Below are 21,591 nucleotides of genomic sequence, written 5' to 3'. Positions count from 1 at the left end.
TCAAAGGAAAACTGCTACGAATATGTTTAGCTCGATGACAAACCTCACATGGTTTCGACAAAGAATGTTTGCTATTACGTAAGAAAGGGAGCGGTTTAACAATTTCTCGGATGGATGACCCAGCCTATTATGCCATAACTTAAAAACTGACGACCCAGCTGTCACAACATTCACTTCCTCCGGTTTTTGACAGAGATAGTAGAATCCATCTAGCCTTTCACCCGTGTCAATCGCCTCCCTCGTAGCCAGGTCCTGTATAGTACATGAAGCAGCATTAGTTATGAACTCACAGTGTAAGGCATCACTTAACTGAGAGGCCAAAATTAAATTACAAGTCAATTGGGGCACAAATAAAACTGGATCAAGAGAGATAGTCGGAGTGACATCCACTCGACCCACAAGAGAAGCAAGAATTTTCGAACCATCAGGTAAGCCCACAATACGAATCGAAATATTTCTGATATCACAGAGCATCGCATAATTACCAGTTACGTGATGGGAACATCCCGTATCAATCAACCACTTACCAGAATGATCATGAGTAGGTGTGACATATACCGTTACCAATGATGCAGAGGACGTGGACGCCATTTGAGACGCGTCAACAGAAGATGCCGGAGGTTTAGCTTGAACAGAGTTGCTAGATTCGGACTGAATGCCATCACTTCGACTACCGCCCTCCTGTTGCAGACGAGAACCACCCCCACTGCCACGCCCCCCGCTACGTCCTCGACTGGACGACCCACGGCCATCACCTCTCTTTTGGCTTCTTAATTCATAATACCAATCAGGAACCTCGCTTGTGAGATCAAAACACATGCTGCGATCGTGACCGTTACGATTGCAATGATTACAATGCAATTGTTGACGCTCAGTCCGAGTCATTTGAGACGAAGGTTTATTGGGAATTTGACTTTGTGAACGAACATTAAAACTGGCTATTTCAGTTGAAGCCTCGGGGGTTTTACCAAGGCCACGAACCCTTTCCTTTTGACACACCATATGATAAGCCCGAGCCACCGTCGGCAGCAGGTTTTGCGCCAAAATCACAGAATGTAAAGAAGCATACTGCGTCGCTAGAAGACCCAAAAGAAATTGATGTAAATGGTCTGATTCGCGACAGTCCATATGTTGCTTGGCACTAGTACAACTCGAGCAACATTTACAATCGATAATTGGTTGATGTTTGTCAAGGTCATCCCACAATTGACATAGTTTACCATAGTAGACCATGACAGACATCCCCTCTAACTGACAGCAGTCTCGAAGACCCGCCTGAATTTGATGAATCTGAGACCCGTCAACAACACCAAAACGCTCATGAAGAGCGTCCCATAGACTCTTAGCATTTTCGAATTTTGGAAGTAAAGAACGTACCTCAGGTGAGATTGTACGAGACAACCACGAGACAAGCATAGAGTGGATAGTCTCCCAATCATCATTCGTACAGAGGGGTTTCGGTTCGTTAATGACACCATTAACGAAAACATACTTTCGGCGTGATTTGAGCGCAACTCGGACATCATGTACCCATTCATCGAAATTGTCGAGGGTAAGACGGATATGGGTGATATAATCACCGGGCTTATCTTGAGGGCCAAGGTAATACGAGGAAGATGGGTCTATTTTGGATCTTGAGCCGTCACTGTTCGTCATGATGGCGGCTAGGGTTTGTATTTTTATGATTTTAATTTTGAGATAGGAGACACTGATACCATGCTAAACAAATGAATCGATAATCTGCCTCTTCCATTTCTCATTCCAATCTATATATACATTACATATTAGGGTTAAGCTCACAGCCCAATACAAAACAACATAGATACGGGCTTGGTACATAAGACCCGTATAATAATCCTATTAACATCTGACAATCAAACACATGATGGCTCTATAGTTAAGTATTCAGCAAAATAATCTTCTCGGATTCTAAAGATAACCGAAAGTCGATGATCTTGAAGGTTATTATTACCCACGGTTTTGTGGGTCGACTTGGCCTCGAAATAAAATATCTCGAAATTCGCATTGTAGTCCTTCAACGACATATATGAAAATGAGTTAGGGTAATTGTATTGGCATATGGTTTGAAACAGAGACATTTAGAAACCTTAAGCCTGCTTTTCGGGTCATGTCGTCAATAGACGAAACATGTAGTAATTTCCATTTTATGTTGTTTTCGAAGAGAACTGAACATCTGACAGCCATTTAAACAACTTACAGTCATTTAAACACATAATGACCCTATAGATAAATATTCAACAAAAAAAATTCCATGTTTTGTAGATCGCTGAAAACCACTCTTTTGAAGGTTATTATCCATGGCTTTCAGGACGAGTGGACCCCAACATAAAATGTCTCGAAATTCGCACCCTCTATGACTTATAAAAATATTTAAGGTTAACCTAATCGGCATATGGTTTGAAATGAAGACGTTTAGAGTAATTAAGCCTACGTTTCAGATCGTTTCTTTAATAGACGAAACAAGTTTTATTCTACATTCCATGTTGTTTTAAAATGGATCTGTAACATCCGATAATTATTAAAAACGTAATGGTCCTATATGGCTATAAATAAGTATTAAGCAACAATCCGTTCCGGATAAGGATGATAATTCAAATGCGTGATTTTGAAAGTTATTATCAATGGTTTTCGGTGACTGGCTCAGAATAAAATGTCTCCAAAATTCATACTACAATCCCTTTATGACATATAAAAATGACTGAAGCTAACCGAACTGGCATATGATTTGAAATAGAGACATTTAGAGACATTAAGCCTACTTTCAGGATCGCGTCGTTAATAGACGAAACAAGTTGTATTCTCCATTCTATATTATTTTAAATGATTTAAGCACATAACTGCCTTTTAGATTCAATAAAAAATATTTCCGAGTTCCGTAAATCATCGAAAATCGCCGATTTTGAAAGTCATTTAAGTACATAATGGCCCTTTGCCTTGTAGATAAGTATTTAGTAAAAAAAAATATATGAGGATTTTGAAGACCGCAAAAAATCGCTGATTTTAAAGGTTATTATCCACGATGTTTGGGTCAATCGGGCCCCACAATAAAATATCTCGAAATTTGCACTTCAATCCCTTTATGACACATAAAAATGACTTAGGGTATTCAAATTGGCATATGCTTTAAAATAAAAATATTTAGAGATCTTAAGCGTACTTTTCGGATGGTGTCGTTAATAAACGAAACAAGTTGTAATCACCATTCTATGTTGTTTTAAAAAGAGAACTAAACATCCAAATGTCATTTAAACACATAATGGCATTATAGATAAGTATTCAAGAAAAAATCTTTACGTATTTGGAAGATCGGCAAAAACCGTTGACTTTGAAGATTATTATCCACGGTTCTCGGGTCGACTGTGCACCAGAATAAAATGTCTCAAAATTTGCATTACAGTCTCTCCATGACATATAAAAATGATTCAGGATAATAGAATTAACATATGATTTGAAATAAAAACATTCAGAGAGACCTAAAACCTATTTTTTGGATCGTGTCGGGAATATACGAAACAAGTTTATTATGTATTCGATATTGTTTTTAAAAGGCTTCTAAACATATGGATGTCATTACAACGTATAATAGCTCTATAGATCGGTATTAAGAAAAAAATCTTTCCGTAATTGAAATATCGCCGAAAACCGCTGATTTTGAAGGTTATTATCAATGGTTTACGGATCAACTGGGCTCCGGAATTAAATGTTTTGAAATTCGCACTGCAATCTCTCTAAGAGATATAAAATGACTCAGGAATCAGGATAACCAAATTGACATAACGTGTATATAAGTTTCTACTAAACTGCACGGAACCCGTCAGCATCAAAATTGTCTTTTAGGCTTCCTTAACACAAAAAAAAAAAAGGAGTCGTCAATATAAAGAACGCGATGTATCGATTCTTAAACATATCTGATTTACAAACAATAAAACATACTACATCAAGTGACGTCTTTTTTTTATAAAAACTCAATCTTCATAAACTCGAACTTACCTATATAAATCATATCCCGGTAAATTTACCTCGATAACACCTTTTTCACAATTATTTATTACTTAATCTGGAAAATGATAAATACAACCCGGCAAGTGATTTATCCAAGGCACTAAATGGATTTGTCCAAGGCAATTAGTGTAAATGGTCACTGCCTTGGACAACTATTAAGCAGGGGCGGATCCAGGGGGCCCGGGTGGGCACGTGCCCACCATGAAAAAAAAAAAAAACGCGTTTCCTCCTAATTCAACCACAAACCTTAACAAAATAGAAACAACTCTTACGACTCTTCCTCTCTATCTCCTCTGTTAAAAATTCCTCCAATATAGGCAATATTCACCATGAATAAACTCCAATAGTCACCGGCGACGCTTCACGGCTTCAGTCTTCACCATCCGGCATCCATCCTCACGGCCACCGTCGAAATATTCTGTGAAGTAACTCAGTAAGTATACCCCCAATTCCCCAAACCCTAATTTCGGAATTTCCCCCAAATCCCAATTTTCAAACCCTAATTGATGTAATTGAATTGATATAATGCTTTAACTAGGTAATGAATGTATGTATTTGTTTTAATGTTGCACGGCCGCACAATCAATTTGTCAATCATCAAGTTTGTTTGTTAATTTATCAATATGTGACGATATGCTTATAATGCTTTATGCTTGATTGCTTGGTAATGCTTCTGTAGTAATTTAATATTATAGATTTCGATTTCGAACTTCGAAGATTCCTGTTGAGTGTTGCTGTGTTGATTACTTGATTTGTGTGAAGCCGACTTTTCCTTTTCATGTTATTGAACTAAAATAATGCAACAACTCCGACTTTTTCTTTTCATATTATTCAATTTTCCCTTTATATTAAAACAATGTTAAAAGCCGAAGCTGAAAATGTACTCTCGATCATATCAATGATTTTATATTTTTTGCTCATGTGTCATGGTAACATATTATATGCTCATATTGAGATGATTTTAGTTAGGGAAGTCCTGGTTCGATCATGCTCTTTTGGATTCGTATTTCGGTTTGTGTATTAACTATTATAAGCTCTGGAAAATTGACAAGAGACTTTTGAGTAAACACTATTTTGATGGAGGAAATTGGTTTCGTTACTTTTGATTATTGTAGTGATCATGTTATTGCTGTAACATGATTGTTATCGTGAATATCGTCGCAGATATGAAGAATAGAAGTATACTAGACTATGTGGTTATAGGAAGGAAGTCACATAAACCTACTTCATCATCTTCCCCATTGTCACAAAGTGTTGAACACCCTTCTCAAACTCAAGAATTTAACCAAAATTAGCAACATGAAACGAAGCCGTCTCTCACACCAATTCAAGAAGTTGACCAAAATGAGGATGAACATGAAACAAATCCCTCACCCACACCAACTCAAGTAGGCAATCAAAGTGAAGTTGGGTCTGGTTTTATGCCTTCTCAAGAAGAGCAACTTGACGTTGATATTTTACCACATGATCCTGGGAAACGGATGCCAATTTTGTCTTATCTTGCTAATGATCGAGATATAAGAAGGGGATTTATCGACAAGAAGCCTTGTAGACCAAAGCCAAAGAGAGATTTCCCTCAAACACTTCACGGTAAAAAATTACGCCGCTTTAAAGCTGAATGGTATGATAAATATGATTGGCTTGAATATAGTGAAAAGAATGATGCGGCTTTTTGTTTCTATTGCTACTTGTTCAAGGATATTACAAATACTTCCGGGTATGATCCATTTGTACAAGGAGGGTATAGAAATTGGAAAAAAGCATTAGAAACTTTTGACAAACATGTTGGCGAAAATGGTAGTTTTCACAATGAAGCTAGAGGAAAATATTACTTTTTCATAAATCAAAAGACATCAATAATGGAAAAACTTGACAAAGTAAGTAGCAATGCTAAGGCTATTTACAAGGCTCGCTTGACATATTCACTCCAATGTTTGAGGTATCTTTTGAAACAAGGTCTAGCATTCCGAGGTCACGATGAAAGTGCAACTTCAAACAATAAGGGAAATTTTCTTGAACTTTTGGAATGGCTTGCTGGAAAAAGTGAAAATATTGCTAAAATTGTTCTTAGTAATGCTCCAGGTAATCACCAAGCGACCACTCCTACTATTCAGAAAGACCTTATCAAATGTTGTGGCAAAGAAACTACTAGACTAATTGTTGAAGATCTTGATAATGATTTATTTGCGATATTAGCCGACGAGTCTAGTGATGTATCTCATAAAGAGCAATTGGCCATTTGTTTGCGTTATCTTGATAAGGAGGGATATGTAGCCGAAAGATTCCTTGGTGTTGTGAAAGTTGATGATACATCTAGTATGACACTTATGGCCACGATAAAAAAAAAACTACTTGCTACTCATTCATTGAGTATGTCAAATATTCGTGGTCAAGGGTATGACGGAGCAAGTAATATGAGAGGTGCGTTGAATGGTCTCAGAAACTTGATAATGAGGAATAACCCTTGTGCCTATTATGTCCATTGTTTTGCTCACCAACTTCAGCTAACCCTTGTAGCGGTTGCTAAACAAAATTGTGAGTGTGCCAAATTTTTTATGCATCTTGAGATTGTGCTTAATTTTGTTGCATCATCTTGTAAGAGGATGACGATGCTAAAAAAGTTCAAGCTGGAAAAGTGTTAAAAGCACTAAACTTGGGCGAAATTGAAAATGGCAGAGGGTTAAATCAAGAAATTGGGTTAAGTAGGCCGGGTGATACTCGATGGAGTTCTCATTTCAATTCAATCTTGAGTCTTATTGCTTTGTATCCTTATACTATTGAAGTTCTTGAGGACATTGGATCGTCTTCAAAATGTGTGGATGATCGTGCGAAAGCACAAATTGCACTTGATCATCTTGAGTCATTTGAGTTCATTTTTATGCTACATCTTATGAAAGTTATATTAGGGTATACTAATGATTTGTGTCAAGCATTACAGAGAAAGGACCAAGATATTGTTAATGCGATGACCCTTGTGGATTTGACCATGGCTCAATTGCAACATATGAGAGATGATGGCTGGGACAACTTCCTTGAGACGGTATGTAACTTTTGTGTAAAAAACAAAATTGAAGTGCCTAACATGAGTGATTTTTATGCTCCTCCTGGAAGATCTAGGCGTTCTCTTCATAAAGTTGATAACCTTCATCGTTACCGTGTTGAAATATATACGTGCGTGATTGATAATCAAGTTGAGGAACTAAAAAGTCGCTTTGATGAAAAGAGCAACGAGTTGCTAAAATGTATGGCGTGTTTGAGCCCGGAAAATGTCTTTGCTTCTTTTAACAAGCTAAAGTTGGTGAACCTTGCCGAATTTTATCCTAAGGATTTCACAACTGTTGATATAATGCGTCTTGGAGATCAACTTGATATTTATTATAGAGATATGAAGAATGATTCAAGTTTTCATAATTTGAAGAATCTTGGTGAGCTTTCGGTTAAGCTTGTTGAAACAAGAAAACATATAGTATATAATTGGGTTTATTTGTTAATTAAGCTTGCCTTGATACTTCCGGTTGCAACTGCAAGTGTGGAAAAGGGTCTTCTCCTCCATGAAGTTTGTGAAGAACAAGATGAGAAATAGAATAGGAGATAAGCTATTGAATCATTGTTTGGTCACATTTATTGAGCGAGATTATTTTGTTCGAGTGAGTGATGATGATATCATTAAGCGCTACCAAAACATGAAATCTCGTCGCATGGTTTTAGATTAATACTTAGATTTTAAGTTTTTATTAAAGTTATTTTAATATGTGATGTAGACGATGGATTTTGTTTAATCGTATTTCATATTCTCTTTGGTATATATTTTTTAGTATACATTTTTTTCTATTGTGCCCACCATGTCGATAATTCTTGCGTCCGCCCCTGCTATTAAGGTATCAAAAAAGGAAAGAAAAACTTAAATCATGTTATAAAATATTATGGTATAATATTATATGGATGTCCATATCTTAGAATATTCTAGAGAGTATTATCTTATGGAAACTTTACCCTCATTGTATGTGTATATATACCCCTCATGATGGAATAATATACAGTTATGTCTCTCTTTTCTTCTCTCTACTTCCTCTCTATAATTATCTCTTGTCTTTATTTCACAACATGTTATCAGCACGAGTCTCTAACCATCCTTACTATCTCGTACAATCAATTAGATCTGATAATCTGGAGGTTTATATCAGATCTCATTATTTCATTCCGCTAATTAAGGTATGTTTCCGTTATAGTATGTTTTGATTGATATTGTTATGATAATATTCTGTTAAACATACCAACTTTTCGTTACTCAGGGACCGTCTAACGATTGAATCTATTATTTATTTTTACTAGTAGATAATAGATGTATTAATCCAACTTCTATAACGTGCCTAAAATTGTTTAATTGGAACATGTGTATAGCAGTGGTACTGAGTCACAAACGTTTGATTGTTTACTATTGATTTTCAATTTTTATCTATTTTCTGCCTGGTTTAATCATAGTTGGTGTAAATACTATTTTTACTTTTAGATTTGATCAAATCATCATTATTTTAGATTTCAAATTTATTCGTAATTTTTTTTTTTATTGAACCTGAAATTCTATACATCTGGCAAAGAAGGACATATCATATAATTTGGACCTGAAGTTCCAAAGATTTATTTTATAAAGATGAGAGATATGTCCATATTATAACTTTGACCAGAAGTTCGAAGTTTAAGGGTGTGTAATAATTTAACACCGTCTCATCAATACAATATATTCTTATTGTATAAGTGCAAGTGGCCAGAAGTCCACGTGTAAATGCTAGTGACAAGAAGTTCACGGCTGTGTTTTTGAACCGCAAATGAGTTTAAAGCAGTCTTTTTGAAAGGCAAATTTATTGCGAATTAATTCTTGTTCACTTGATGTTGAACAGTATAATGAGATATGAAATTTGATCCATTCCTGGAAGTGAATGTGACATCTCATAAAAACTCTGCCCAGAACATGTCATTATGATAAGTCTAATGTTACGGCCTAAATTGAGCCTAATAATATGGCATTTGGTGAGGCAAGGAAATTGGCCTTAATAATTGATGTTTAAGGTACGTGTGCATATTGGGTAGTAATCATACAAGACACTAATTCTTAATTAATTTGGTTAAATAATCTTTACATCTGAATCGTTCAATAAACAAGCGGACTTTGCATGATTATAAATTACTCCGTATTATTCATGTGATTATTGTTTAACCTTTTCACGAACTCTAATAAGATGCTGACTTGCTAGTACAATATCTAACCATCCTTACGTTTTAATTGGTATATAATGGCACTGATTTGGTTTTGCGAGTGTGAAGTTAAAATTTGTTGCTCTTATTTACCTTGCTTATCCTCATTTGTCTTTTAATAATAATACATGATTTGTTTTAATGAACGTCATTTTAAGGAAGTAAGAATATAATGGCGCAGCCTAACTTTAAGCTTGTGCGTGTTAAATTGTTAATGACATTGAATTGAATTTTATTTTATCTACTATCTTGTTTAATTTGTAACACAAGAAGAAAGCTTCTTGCCAAGTCAATTCTTTAACACCCTTAAATCTTCCAAAATCATGAACCTATAGGGATGGTTTCTTTAAGGGGTTGACCTTGTATTATAGGGTTAAGTTTTGTTGGTTTGGTATATACGCCTGACATAAGTTAGAAAACCATGGACATTAGTTTTTTTAAAAAAAAAATTATAAGACCAAGTTCCACTTTTCAACTACGTACTAAGTGTATTGCCTGTTGATTTTAATTCACATGGTTTATGAATTATAATGAAATCAATTAGTTATTATGACGTTTATTGGTCATACTCATATATTTATGTTATCTATTGGAATATTGGTGAGTCTTGTCTACATATATGAGACACATGTTGTGTCCAATGTCACATCATTTATCTGGCCGGATTTTTTTAGAAAGTTGACATGAAATAATTCAGATGTGACATAGTAAGGCCATCCGGGTTTTTATTATACCCGTTTTGATAAACCTGAAGTTTATCCCAAGGAAAATATAAGTGCTGAAACTCTCTCGTGTAAATTTATTAAAGGCAAGACATTACACGAAGACTGAGTATATTTAATATTGGAGATCACAGTTTGATTATTATATGAAATCGTTAGTCTCCGAAAAGGGCATTGTAATTCAGCACATTTAAAATCCAACTGCATTATATGTTACTCCCCAGAAGATTTTGTTAATCTACAAAAATGCCCATATAAATTCTTATCGGTGATATGAGAGATTAAGGTCTAAGGTGGTTATGGTTTTTACCACCTTAGGGGGAGAATATATGATAAGGAAAAGTCGGTAAAAACAAACAAGTATATTATCCCCAACCGGACTCAAGTTCAAAGTGGTTTGTTTTCAATATGAAATACATCAAGTAGAGGTTCATGAAATTAGAAATGATGGCATTCATTTGATTATGAAGATGTATTATGATACCACTTTTACCACCTTATCAAAATGTGATATGTTACATTAAAATCTATGATTTAATTATAGACAGATTAGCCCTATATGTGGTATAGCGAGCTATAAATTAGTCATAGAAAATAGATGTAATGAAAATTAGATTCTTGCCAAATTGAACAATAACCACACGTGGAATGTAGTGTGAGAGTCATATCGGTTCACATATTTCAAGTAATAAGAAAATGGCAAGCATTGGCAGTTGGTACTCCTATGGAGAAAAGAAATTTGGATGTCCCGGAAGTGACATCGATATCTGAATGATAATAGATGACCTATTTAGAAAAGGAATGTTACCAAATATATTCAGATATCATTAATCAGTACTGACAATATCACGAGATATTGAAATTATATCGATATGTTTAAGGAACCGATATGCATTTGCGCGCGGAATTTAATGGACTAGATAATGGGGATCTTATAAGTAAGTCCAATTTTGATTGTCGACATATAATCAATGATTATAAATGAGCTCATGGATTAGAAGTCCACTTATTGACCTGAAGTCAATCCAAATTATGAATCTTGGAAAAGAAAACTGTACAGTTTGCATTTTGAGTCATCATCATGTGCATATAGAGAGTAAGTTCATCATTGCATATTAGTTTTAATATTTACATTATTATTATTACATATTTGTTAGGATATGTTATTTAGAACTTAGTTTCATATCATATACATGCACATGTTTTATAATATAATTTTGAATGAATAATGTTGGAAAGGAGAAATATATTACGATCTACTCCTTTGAGGATAACTCCCTGTAGGAGCCTCTTATTAATGATCATCAATTGTTAATGGTTGATCAATTGAGTTATTGAAAACTCTTGATGAAATATATAAACCTCTACAATACGATTGGAAGATATCGTGCTTAGTTCCAAAATGGAACATCAAAACTCCTATAGAGTTTATTTGAAAAGTTATTGTCTCAACCTGAAATTTGAGCATATGAGAATTCATATTTAAATGAGCTTCTTGCTAAACATGTGAAATTAGTTTATGGTCCAGAAGTATCATAACGATTGGAAAATAATGTAGTCAAAGTTTACAATGAGAATGCCAATTCATTCATATGTGGTTTAGCAAAGAAAAACGCTCAAAGGTATTGGATTATTTATTCAATAATTATCGAATTGATTCTTCTTAAGATAAGGAGTTAAGGAATGATGGCTACACTCTTTTTCCCTTCGACTAGGTTTTTTGTCCCAAGAGATTTTTCCTAGCAAGGTTTTTAACGAGGTAGCACTATAAGCGCATTATTACGCTATAGTCATGAACGTCATTATATTTGAGATGACAATTATTTTCGACATATAATGTTATGTTACATATTGAGGAGAAACTCCATCATAATTATGGAGGTATTATTTGAAATGAAGATCCAAGAGTTATTATGAAATGATCATATCCAGATTGTGAGTTCCGATGAAATATGAAGATTGAAGTTATCAAAAATTTATACTAATTGAAAATATCAAGTTAACAACGAAGATGGATTATATTTCAACAATCGAGAAGTTATCTCAAAGCATGGATTATTTCAAGATATATCAAGTTATGTAATCATCAGGGGGAGTGGCACGCGCGTACTTTTTTTTCCTTAGCCATGGTTTTGTCCCACCGGGTTTTCCATGGAAAGGTTTTAACGGCGCAAATTACATGCGTGTTTGAAGATTAGTGTACTCTTTTCCTTCACTGGTGTTTTTTCTACGGGGTTTTCTAGAAAGGTTTTTAATGAGGCAACTTCTCCAGCGATGGACATCCAAGGGGGAGTGTTATAAAATATTATGGTATAATATTATATGAATGTCCATATCTTAGAATATTCTAGAGAGTATTATCTTATGGAAACTTTACCCTCATTGTATGTGTATATATACTACAGTTATGTCTCTCTTTTCTTCTCTCTACTTTATAATTATCTCTTGTCTTTATTTCACAACAAACATTAAGAAATCCAATTTAGGCATAGTTATGTCATAAATTCCTAATTTAATTCCATTTTAGAAGCTAATTTAATTCTTAATCATTACTTAATCTAATTAAGCATAATTTTTAATATTTTCTCATACCACTTCCTCTTAGACCTTAGTTCATCATCATATGCTAATTTACAATTACATGAGCATATACATTTCATAACCTCATTGTTCTCTAATCAATCAATATTACCCATTAAATTCCCAATTCTTTGGAATCCCTAAATCTTTATGAAATTCCACAAACTACCCAATTTTCTGTAATGGGTGTTTCATTCAAAATTTCTAAAAGAGGAACGAAGTGCAAGTTCAAACCTCCGATAACTGAATCAACAAAATTCAATGAATCTTCTGAGATTTCTTCTGAAAGTTTTCAGCTTGTTTCAAATAATGAATCCCAGGTAATGTTTCACTTATTTTTCTCACGTTTTTATCATTAATTCTTCTATTTTGTGAATGCAATTGTTTGAGAATTTCAGTTTATTTTGGGTTATATTTGTCATTTTGAATGTGGGTTTTTAATTTTTTGCTGTGCATTTTTGTTAATTAGTTGGAATAAGAAATTGAGCAAAGTGGGTGTGAAAATTTGTGAATTTTAGGGTTTATGATTGAGATTTAGGTTTAGAAATTGTTGTGTTTATGCTAATGGGATCTATGTTTAAGGTATGCTTAATTTTGTGTATGATTTCATCTTTCAAAAGCTGTATGATTTTTGGGTAGACTTGTTTATTAGACTTTGTCATTAATATTTTTGCGCTTCTCTCTATTGTGAAGTAGCGGTCTTTCGATGTAGTTGCACAATTTATTTTCATCTTGGGTCATTTAGCAGCAACCTTTTTTGTGTACATCCGACCCCCTTTATCCCGCAATTTGTGGGAGTCATTACGGCACTGGTAATTAAGCTATTGACACGAAGAAAAAAGAAAAATTCAAGCTTTCATTTTTGTATTGATTCTTTTTTCCCTCCTTGAATTATGTTTGCTGGTTGGATTTGGAATGCTTAATATGACTGATTTTCAATGTGGGAATGGTATTGTACTACGGAGTATTATATTGAGGTTAATCTATATGGTATGTCAGAATTGTTTCTATGCACGTTCGAGTATGGGTATGGTGAAGTTTAGATTGTTATACTTAGCTATAAATGAGCTTTAGAATTGTATTATCTAGTTCCTAATTTGATGAGAATGTGGCATACATGGTAGAGGAAGAGAACTAGATAAGTATTTACTGGCCCTGGATTTGCACCACATAATCTGTAATCCTGAAAAAAATGCAGGGAAAAAATGAGGAAGCAGTTGGTCTTACAAGCTCATCTATATCGGTTGGAAGAGATCACAGTTCTGGAGGTAGGAGGCTAATAAGTGATTTTTTCCCTACTTGTCCTAATTTATTTGGATTATCGTTTTTCAGCCTGCTGTCTTTGACTTTCCTTTTTTGTTTTCCTTTCTTTTACAAAGTGTTTTTTTTACCTGTAATTGAGATTTTAAATGATATTTCATGTTTCCCTACCCTCAGTCAATTTGGAATTAACATTTTGTTGTTGTCCAAGTTCTTTGGCATGTTATATGTCCATGTATCTGATTTCTTTTTTTGACTCGGTGGCTTCAGAAGATGAAGTTTCCTTCATTTTGAATCTCTACCTGGATGGATATTCTATCGTAAAGACCTCAGAGGTTTGTGTGTATACATATGATGTTGCCTTAATCTGTTGTTAAGAATAATATAGAAGTATAGACTATAGAACCCTTGCCAGATACTGAAAATTATTTATTGCTGGCGTTTCAGAATGATAACACACAACATCCTGCCTTTCAAGATGGTTTGAAGCTTTTACGTCCATATGACCGGACTTCAGAAGGTCTTTTTGCAGTATGTTGCCTTCTGTACTTGACTGCCCACCTTATTTAAAGTTCCGTGATCCGAAGTAATATTGATTTTTATTTTTTCATCTTTCTGGAGGCCATTGAGTCCGGTCGGTTGCCTGGTGGTATTCTGGATGATATTCCATGCAAGTTTGTTGAAGGCACAGTAACGTGCGAGGTAAGTTACTGTCATTCCATGTAAATATTTTTTTTATACTGCTATTTTAGATTTGCTGTGTTAAAGACATCAATGAAGCACTTGTTATATTAGAAAGGTTTTGTTAGTCCCGAGTTGCATCTTGCCAGTCTCATGTTACTGTCATTGATGTTAGTAAGTCGGTTTTTAGCTTTTTGTTTGATCGAATTTGTAGTCAGTTGTTCAGCTGATGATCAATTAGATTTGTTTCATACTATGTCAAATAACTGGTCTGGACTGACGACTCAGGAGATAGCAGTATCTTTCACTCTTAACATAATAGCTTTGAAAATTGGGTTTTCTCTCACTTATCGAAGGGCACATGATAATAGTTTCCCTGGACACATATTAAATCTCATACCTTTTAATATTGAACTCCCTCCTTTTCACAATACATGTTGTTTTCGCTTTTTGAGGTAAGCCTTTGACTTTATTACAAAAAAAAAAAAAAAAAAAAACTACTCTGTACTTCGAATTTTTTTTATTAAACTTATAGCATTATTTAGAGTATAGGTTTCACTATATTTATTCATGAAATTTGAGAGATATTGAAGACAAATGAAAAGTGAAACAACATATATTGTGAAAGGAGGGATCAAGTTTAAAATTTAGCCTTATTCGTTTATTTTCCTCTCTCAGTTAATTTTTCCCATGCCAACGTAGTAATATTTTTCTTCATAAAACTCCTCTTTTCACTCTGTCCATCTCCTCAATCTCCTCTTAACGTGATAATACCTTCCTACCTTCTTCAAGTAATTGATGTACTCTACATAATTCATTTTAATGGAGGATGACGAAATGTACTACGACATTCGTAATTATTCATGCCTAACATTCTTACATTTCTCCGCCTATCCTCCGAACACTGACGACCCCATTGCCTCCATTTATCCCCTATTCCAGGATTCACTCTTGCAGCGAAATCCTAGAAAGGGGTTGTATCAACTCTGTTGGGTAAACTTATCGTAAGAGTTTGAATGGAGGCATGCTCTATTAGTAGGTAATCTGACATCAATTATTTTAATGTTGTCATAGGCATGTAGGATCCATAGAAAATATGAGCGTTTTTCGGTTTGCTTTATATATCGCTATGCAGGCTTGATCGAAGTAGTAAGTAAACGAAGAGCTGTAAGAAAATTCATTGGTAAAGAGTGATAGGTTTCGTCGTTTCAATATGGGGAGAATTTAGAAAAGGAACAAGAATAGGAGATACTGGTTGACTTAGAGAGAATAAGCAAGGAGAGAGGAAGTTAAAATAAATGAGGTAAGATAACTAAATATTAGTTGGTTTTTCTATGCCTATGAAATTACTATCCTGTGCCCTTAGGGCACACATTTCGTTTAAAAAATAAAAAACCTTGAGAGTTTTGGTGAGCAATATTAAGTAGCTCTAGCCCAAAGTCATTCCTCACCACCCTTTATTGGAGAATATAGACGATCTACAACTGCAATGCACTCAGTCATGGATTTCTCGAAACATGACTTACAACATATGTTTGGAACACTTTCTAAAAGAGGCATGTAACCTTGGCAGGAAGAAGTTTTGCTGGGAAAGCATTTTCATCTCCCATCCAGCAGTTACCAAAGGGATCTACTTTAACACGACTTTTTATTACAGTGTTCTATTAAAGGCAACACTTTAACCTAACTTGCTTATTTTTTTTATTGAACTGCATATTTACGGAGTATAATAAGAGGTGGGAGTAGCAGTATCCGTGGTTTTAAAAGTTAGTGTTACGTTCTTATAGACAATCTTTTTGGTGCTTTCTGAGTGGATTTGGAGTTAAATTAGGATGTTATTTTTTGCAGACGACTATTGTATGTTCTGGTTGTAATAGATGGATTTTTTTCTAAAGCATGTCGATGTCATGTTTATGATTTATTTGAAATTAGCAGATGTAACCATCTAAAAAGTCAAGGATTTTAAAGTTCTGTTTTATGATTTTGAGATTTTCAGGTTCGTGACTATCGAAAATGTATTTCCGATCCTGGGTCTGATATCTCTTATCCTAACGAGTTGGGAACTATCAACAAAGTGTCTCTGAAGATGTCCTTAGAGAATGTAGTTAAGGATATTTCCTTAATGGCTGATGATTCTTGGACTTATGGAAATTTGATGGTAAGAAATTAATCAGAATTTAGGAACAATCTAAAATGAGTTTCTGCGTGCAGCTTCACATGTACGAGTCTTCGAGTCTTATGGCGCATTTGTTATTTGTTTGTGGATGCAGGAAGTGGAATCACGGATACTAAATGCATTACAGCCAAAGCTTTGTCTGGATCCCGTTCCTAGATTGGACAGGCTTTGCCAAAATCCAGCGTCCTTGAAGGTAGGCGTTCATAGTAGTTATAGTTATTATTAGAAATTGAGAGGGAGAAATATCATGAACGCAATTGTATTATTATTGTTCGTGTCTCTAACTATTACAATTACGATGTATATATAGTACTACCAAAGATCTCTTAATATCGGTAACCGAATATATCTTATGCTAGATAATCACAATATTATCGATATATTTCAATATACCGTATTCCCAAATTATGATATGTCGATATCTTAACATATCGGCACATATCTCAACAGTTATCATTACCTTTCAGGTTAATTTAGACTTAGTTGGAGCACGAAAGAGAAGACTACGACAAATTCCAGAAGTTACAGTGACATCAAATAATCGGCCAAATGGAAAGAAAATCTGCATAGCTCAGCCCCCTAGCTCAAGCTATGATGTGATGTCACAACATGCCCAAGATAATATGTATACCCAAGGTATTGATCCTAGTAACCTATTACTCTATTAGGTCTATTACTCTATTAGGTTCGAGAGGAAGAACCCTCAACTTCCTCTATCCCATTATACTGTCCCCAGCTGACTTTGGTGACAAACTGATGTTAACTCTGACCATTAATTTATGCAAATATATGTAGAGTAAAATTTATCACATTGGATTTATCGAATTAAGTATTTTCATATGATCATTTTTGTAAATCGTATATTGTGAAAAAATATTGGTTAAAGTTAGAGATGTTTGATCATCTAAGTTAACTAGGCACTATATAAATGTAGGGCGGATATTTTTTTTTTCCCGTGATAGAACTTCTTTTCATGTGTTTAATTTCCAAGCAGGTCCAGCAAACCAAAGAACTCAAAGGACTATGCATGATCCTGTGCAAGGTCATAATCTGCCACCTGGAGCATCACTTGCTTTTCAGGATATGCCAATTTCATATGCAGAGAATATGAATTCTACAGCCACTGCCAAGGTGGCAAGTCAAGAAGGGCAGTTGTCACCGTACTCAATTTTTAACAAGCAGGCCGGGCTTGGACCTAGTGGTCAAGGATCATCTATGGACAGGTTCCAAGGGTCAGAAGTACAATGGAGGAATCAAATGTTGCATCACCATCAGAATGCAAGAGGAGCTCAGTATCCTCAGCTTGTTGGTGAGGGAATGGCAAACCCGGATGGCGTGAAACTGGAGAAGGTGGAACCCAACATGATGAAAACTGATGTACATATGGAGGCAGAAGGTAGCCAGATGGACCAACGGGTTCAGCAAAGGTTTCAAAATCCACTAATGAGGCCTGCTTATAGTCAACCAGGCTGGAATAATCTCAGCCAGCAAATGGAAAAACAAAATCAGAAGGACGAACAGTTTTCAAAGAGGAAACCGATTCAAAGTCCTCGTCTATCTGCTGGTGCTGTGGCTCAATCTCCATTATCCGCACGCTCTGCTGATATTTCGTGTGGGTCCCCTGCTTCTCTTGGACAAGTGCTAAGAGAAAAATCAGGAGTGGGTCCGGTTAAAGGAGCAGGCCGGGCTTCGTCGGTGACATCTAGTGCTAATGATACCATACATCACCTACAGCATCAGGCGCAAGGTGCTGCAAAGAAAAGAACGAATTCTTTGCCAAAAAACCCTGCAATAAGTGGAGTTGGTTCACCTGTCAGTGTAAATACTATGGGTGGTGGTCCAATGAATGTATCTAACCCTTCCATTAGCTCCCCACAATTTACTGAGCGGAATATGCTTGAGCGATTTGCCAAGATTGAGGTGGTTGCTATGAGGTAGGAAACTAATTTACTTCGTTTTGCTTGCATACTTACGTATTTTCGTTCTACTTTTCATATGTATATATGCACTTGCTATCATCTGTCTATAAATTTTGAAGTCATGATATTGACTCAGTTTTGTATGATGTCATAAAATGGAGGATTGACCCTACCTCCAAGACTGACATGCTCTTGATAAAGTCATAATAGTCAACTTAATGATATTTATTATGATTGGAACTTGTAAATTTAGTTAGCCAGAAATCACCTTATCAATTGCCGATACACATAAAAGTTCAAAACTTAAAGCTTAAGTTTGTTGCCTTTTTATTAGTTCACTTGCGCATTTTGACAACAAAGCTGGTTGTCAATTGTCAGTTTGTCACTCTTTCTGCTGTAGAGACTAGCGGGCATCTCTGTGTTTCTTTGTTAAAATTATTATTGACTCACGGCTGGTTTCTCGATTCAGGCATCAGTTGAACTGTAAAAAGAAGAACAAAGCCGATGAATTTCCAAGGAAACCTCGTGCCTTTTCTGCACGGGAACTCTTGGGTTGCCTTGCCGGTGCATCTAATAATGAAAATGTTGATGATTCAAGAGAAATGTCGAAGTCACTGGTTGGTGGCCATGTGAATGTATGCAAGATAAGGGTTGTAAATTTACAGCCTGCGATGCAAGGTTTGTCTCATGTTATTACAAACAATTCTTGCATCAAGAGTGTAATTCTCATTTTTATGTGACAAATTGGGTTACTTTTTGTAGGCAATATGCTTCCTCCGCCAGTTAGAACAAGAATGATCTTGTCAGAGAAGCCAACCGATGGTACTGTAGCAATGCATTATGGAGACCTGAGTGACGGAGATTATCTGAATGCTGAAGATTACCTGCCTACATTGCCTAATACTGTGAGCCTCTTTGCATTTTAATACTCCCTCTATATGATTCAGTATATATTCCTCTTTTGGACATTCAAGTCAGCTTTATACATTTTCACTTTCGGCAAAAAATAAATAAACCTCAAAACGTGAGTGTTTTTGGCTCCTTTCATCATTTCGTAAACCTTCTGCCCAAAAGCAAACATAGCGAATTCAGTTGATTGGAGGCGGTATTTGCTAGTTGTTGATAACTTCTCCAAGCCTCTTTTATACTAACCTTGTTCTCTTTTAAAATCTTATTGCAGCAATGGGCAGACCTGCTTGCAGCACAGTTTTGTACTTTGGTATGTAATTTAGGGACTAACGAAATTTGAAGGGTCCGTATATGATACAGTTGCTTGATATTTAATATCTTATTACCGCGTTGACACGGATTACTCACTGTAGGTTATTCGCGAGGGATATGTCATAGAAGAAGTAGTCCAACCTAGACCACCCCGCTCGAATGCTCCCTCAAACAGTCAACCTAATGCTTCTGGAGGGACTCCTAATAATTCTACAGTTGACACACAGCAGTATTCTGAACCCATTGAGAGCAAGCCCACAGTTTCTAACTCTCTTAACTCTACTGCTGGGATGCACCCTCCTGGAAATTCACAGATGTCCGCGGGACAAATGTCAGGGGTCACAATGCCAGCAAGACCGCAGCAGATGGACCCACAACAGCCACTTCAGCAACACCTTCCACATCAGCAGTCACAGCTTCAGAACCAACCATCTATGATGCAGCAAGTGCAATCTCAGTTCCAGCGGTCCCCACTGATGCAGCCGAACAATTCGATGCCTCAATTGAATGCGTTTGGGCCAGGATCGAACTTGCCGATGGGTAATCAGATGGGCTATAAGCCGTCACCGTCTTTACAAATGTTGCAGCAGCCTGGTCAGCAGTCGCAGTTGCAGTCGGCCCAAATGCAGAGGAGAATGATGATGGGCCTTGGGACTGGTATGGGCATGGGAAACAACATGGGCCTTGGTGGTTTGAGTAATGTTATGGGAATGGGAGGGGCAAAAGGAATGAGCACAGCTGGGATCTCAGCGGCAATGGCTCCCATGTCTGGTATGGGAGGAAACATGGGTCAGAATACGATGGGGCTTAGTCAGGCTAACATCATAAGCCAGCACCTTCGAGCTGGGACCTTGAACCCTCAGGCGTTAGCTGCTGCTCAGAAATTGAAGATGATGCATAACCGAGGCATGTTGCCCGGAACTCAATCTGGTATCACTGGCATGCCTGGGGCAGCCCGACAGATGCAGCAGCCAGGGGCTGGTGGGCTCTCCATGTTAAGCCAGTCACTTAACCGAGGAAACATGGGCCAGATGCAACGGACTGCTATGGGCCAAATGGGCATGCCAAATTTGATGCCAGGCATTAATGCTCAATTAAGCCAGCAACAGTTGCAGCAACTGCAACAAATGCAACAGCAACAGTCACAATCACGTCAGCAGGCTTTACCCCAACAAGAATCCACGTCGCAGCTTCAGGGCGTGCTGTCACCCCAACAGGTCAGCTCGTCATCAATGATGGGAATCCCGCAGCAAATGAACCAACAATTTACACCCCAACAACAGGCCAGCCCCCAGCAAATGGGGCAGCGGACTCCAATGAGCCCACCGTTAAGTTCTGGACCTGTGCATCCAATGAGTGCCGGTAATCCAGAAGGTTGTCCAGCCAGCCCCGCTTTAAGCTCTCAGACATTGGGCTCCGTTGGGAGCATAACGAACACCAATGGACTTGCTGGGAGTGAATAAAAGGCAGTTCTATCACCAATATGGCAATACTTAGTCAAAGTATACAGCTGCTACCTATACCAAGTGAGTAATTTGCTTTGCTAATTTGTATGGATTAAATATTTGTAACTGTAAATTATTTTCAGTGTAAGAGTAAAATAAATAGGTTAATTGTACTCAATTTCTAAAGAATAAGGAAGATTTTCACTTCAGCTGTAAAAAAATGTTCTATGGAGTATATAACCTTTGTTTTATTGAATTTTGGAGAATTTATGTGCTGCAACAAAAAGATTCATTGTGTGTATTGTACTATT

The 21,591-nt window shown here is 36.2% G+C and overlaps 3 protein-coding genes across 3 annotated transcripts; 2 read left to right on the top strand and 1 right to left on the bottom strand.

The window, feature by feature from the left end:
• Nucleotides 1-1,656, bottom strand: LOC141631199 (uncharacterized). Its single transcript, XM_074443901.1, has one exon. It carries the CDS (start codon nucleotides 1,654-1,656, stop codon nucleotides 1-3), a length of 1,656 nt encoding a protein of 551 aa, XP_074300002.1.
• Nucleotides 1,657-5,444: 3,788 nt separating this feature from the next.
• LOC141631198 (uncharacterized) lies at nucleotides 5,445-7,606 on the top strand. The gene is made up of 2 exons (XM_074443899.1): nucleotides 5,445-6,444; nucleotides 6,624-7,606. The coding sequence occupies exons 1-2, from the start codon at nucleotides 5,445-5,447 to the stop codon at nucleotides 7,604-7,606; spliced, it is 1,983 nt and encodes a 660-aa protein (XP_074300000.1).
• A 4,864-nt stretch (nucleotides 7,607-12,470) lies between these two features.
• LOC141633537 (protein PHYTOCHROME-DEPENDENT LATE-FLOWERING-like) lies at nucleotides 12,471-21,581 on the top strand. Its single transcript, XM_074445993.1, has 13 exons — nucleotides 12,471-12,898; nucleotides 13,777-13,846; nucleotides 14,109-14,173; nucleotides 14,286-14,369; nucleotides 14,460-14,540; nucleotides 16,516-16,677; nucleotides 16,790-16,888; nucleotides 17,163-17,331; nucleotides 17,690-18,629; nucleotides 19,084-19,292; nucleotides 19,377-19,519; nucleotides 19,795-19,833; nucleotides 19,937-21,581. Exons 1-13 carry the CDS (start codon nucleotides 12,761-12,763, stop codon nucleotides 21,296-21,298), a joined length of 3,561 nt encoding a protein of 1,186 aa, XP_074302094.1. The 5' UTR covers nucleotides 12,471-12,760; the 3' UTR covers nucleotides 21,299-21,581.
• Nucleotides 21,582-21,591: the final 10 nt, after the last annotated feature.

Source organism: Silene latifolia, chromosome Y (genome assembly GCF_048544455.1).
Source record: "Silene latifolia isolate original U9 population chromosome Y, ASM4854445v1, whole genome shotgun sequence".
In the NCBI taxonomy this organism is placed as follows: domain Eukaryota; kingdom Viridiplantae; phylum Streptophyta; class Magnoliopsida; order Caryophyllales; family Caryophyllaceae; genus Silene; species Silene latifolia.
The sequence above is the reverse complement of the archived record's forward strand: the minus strand, read 5'-3'. Positions and strand labels throughout refer to the sequence as shown.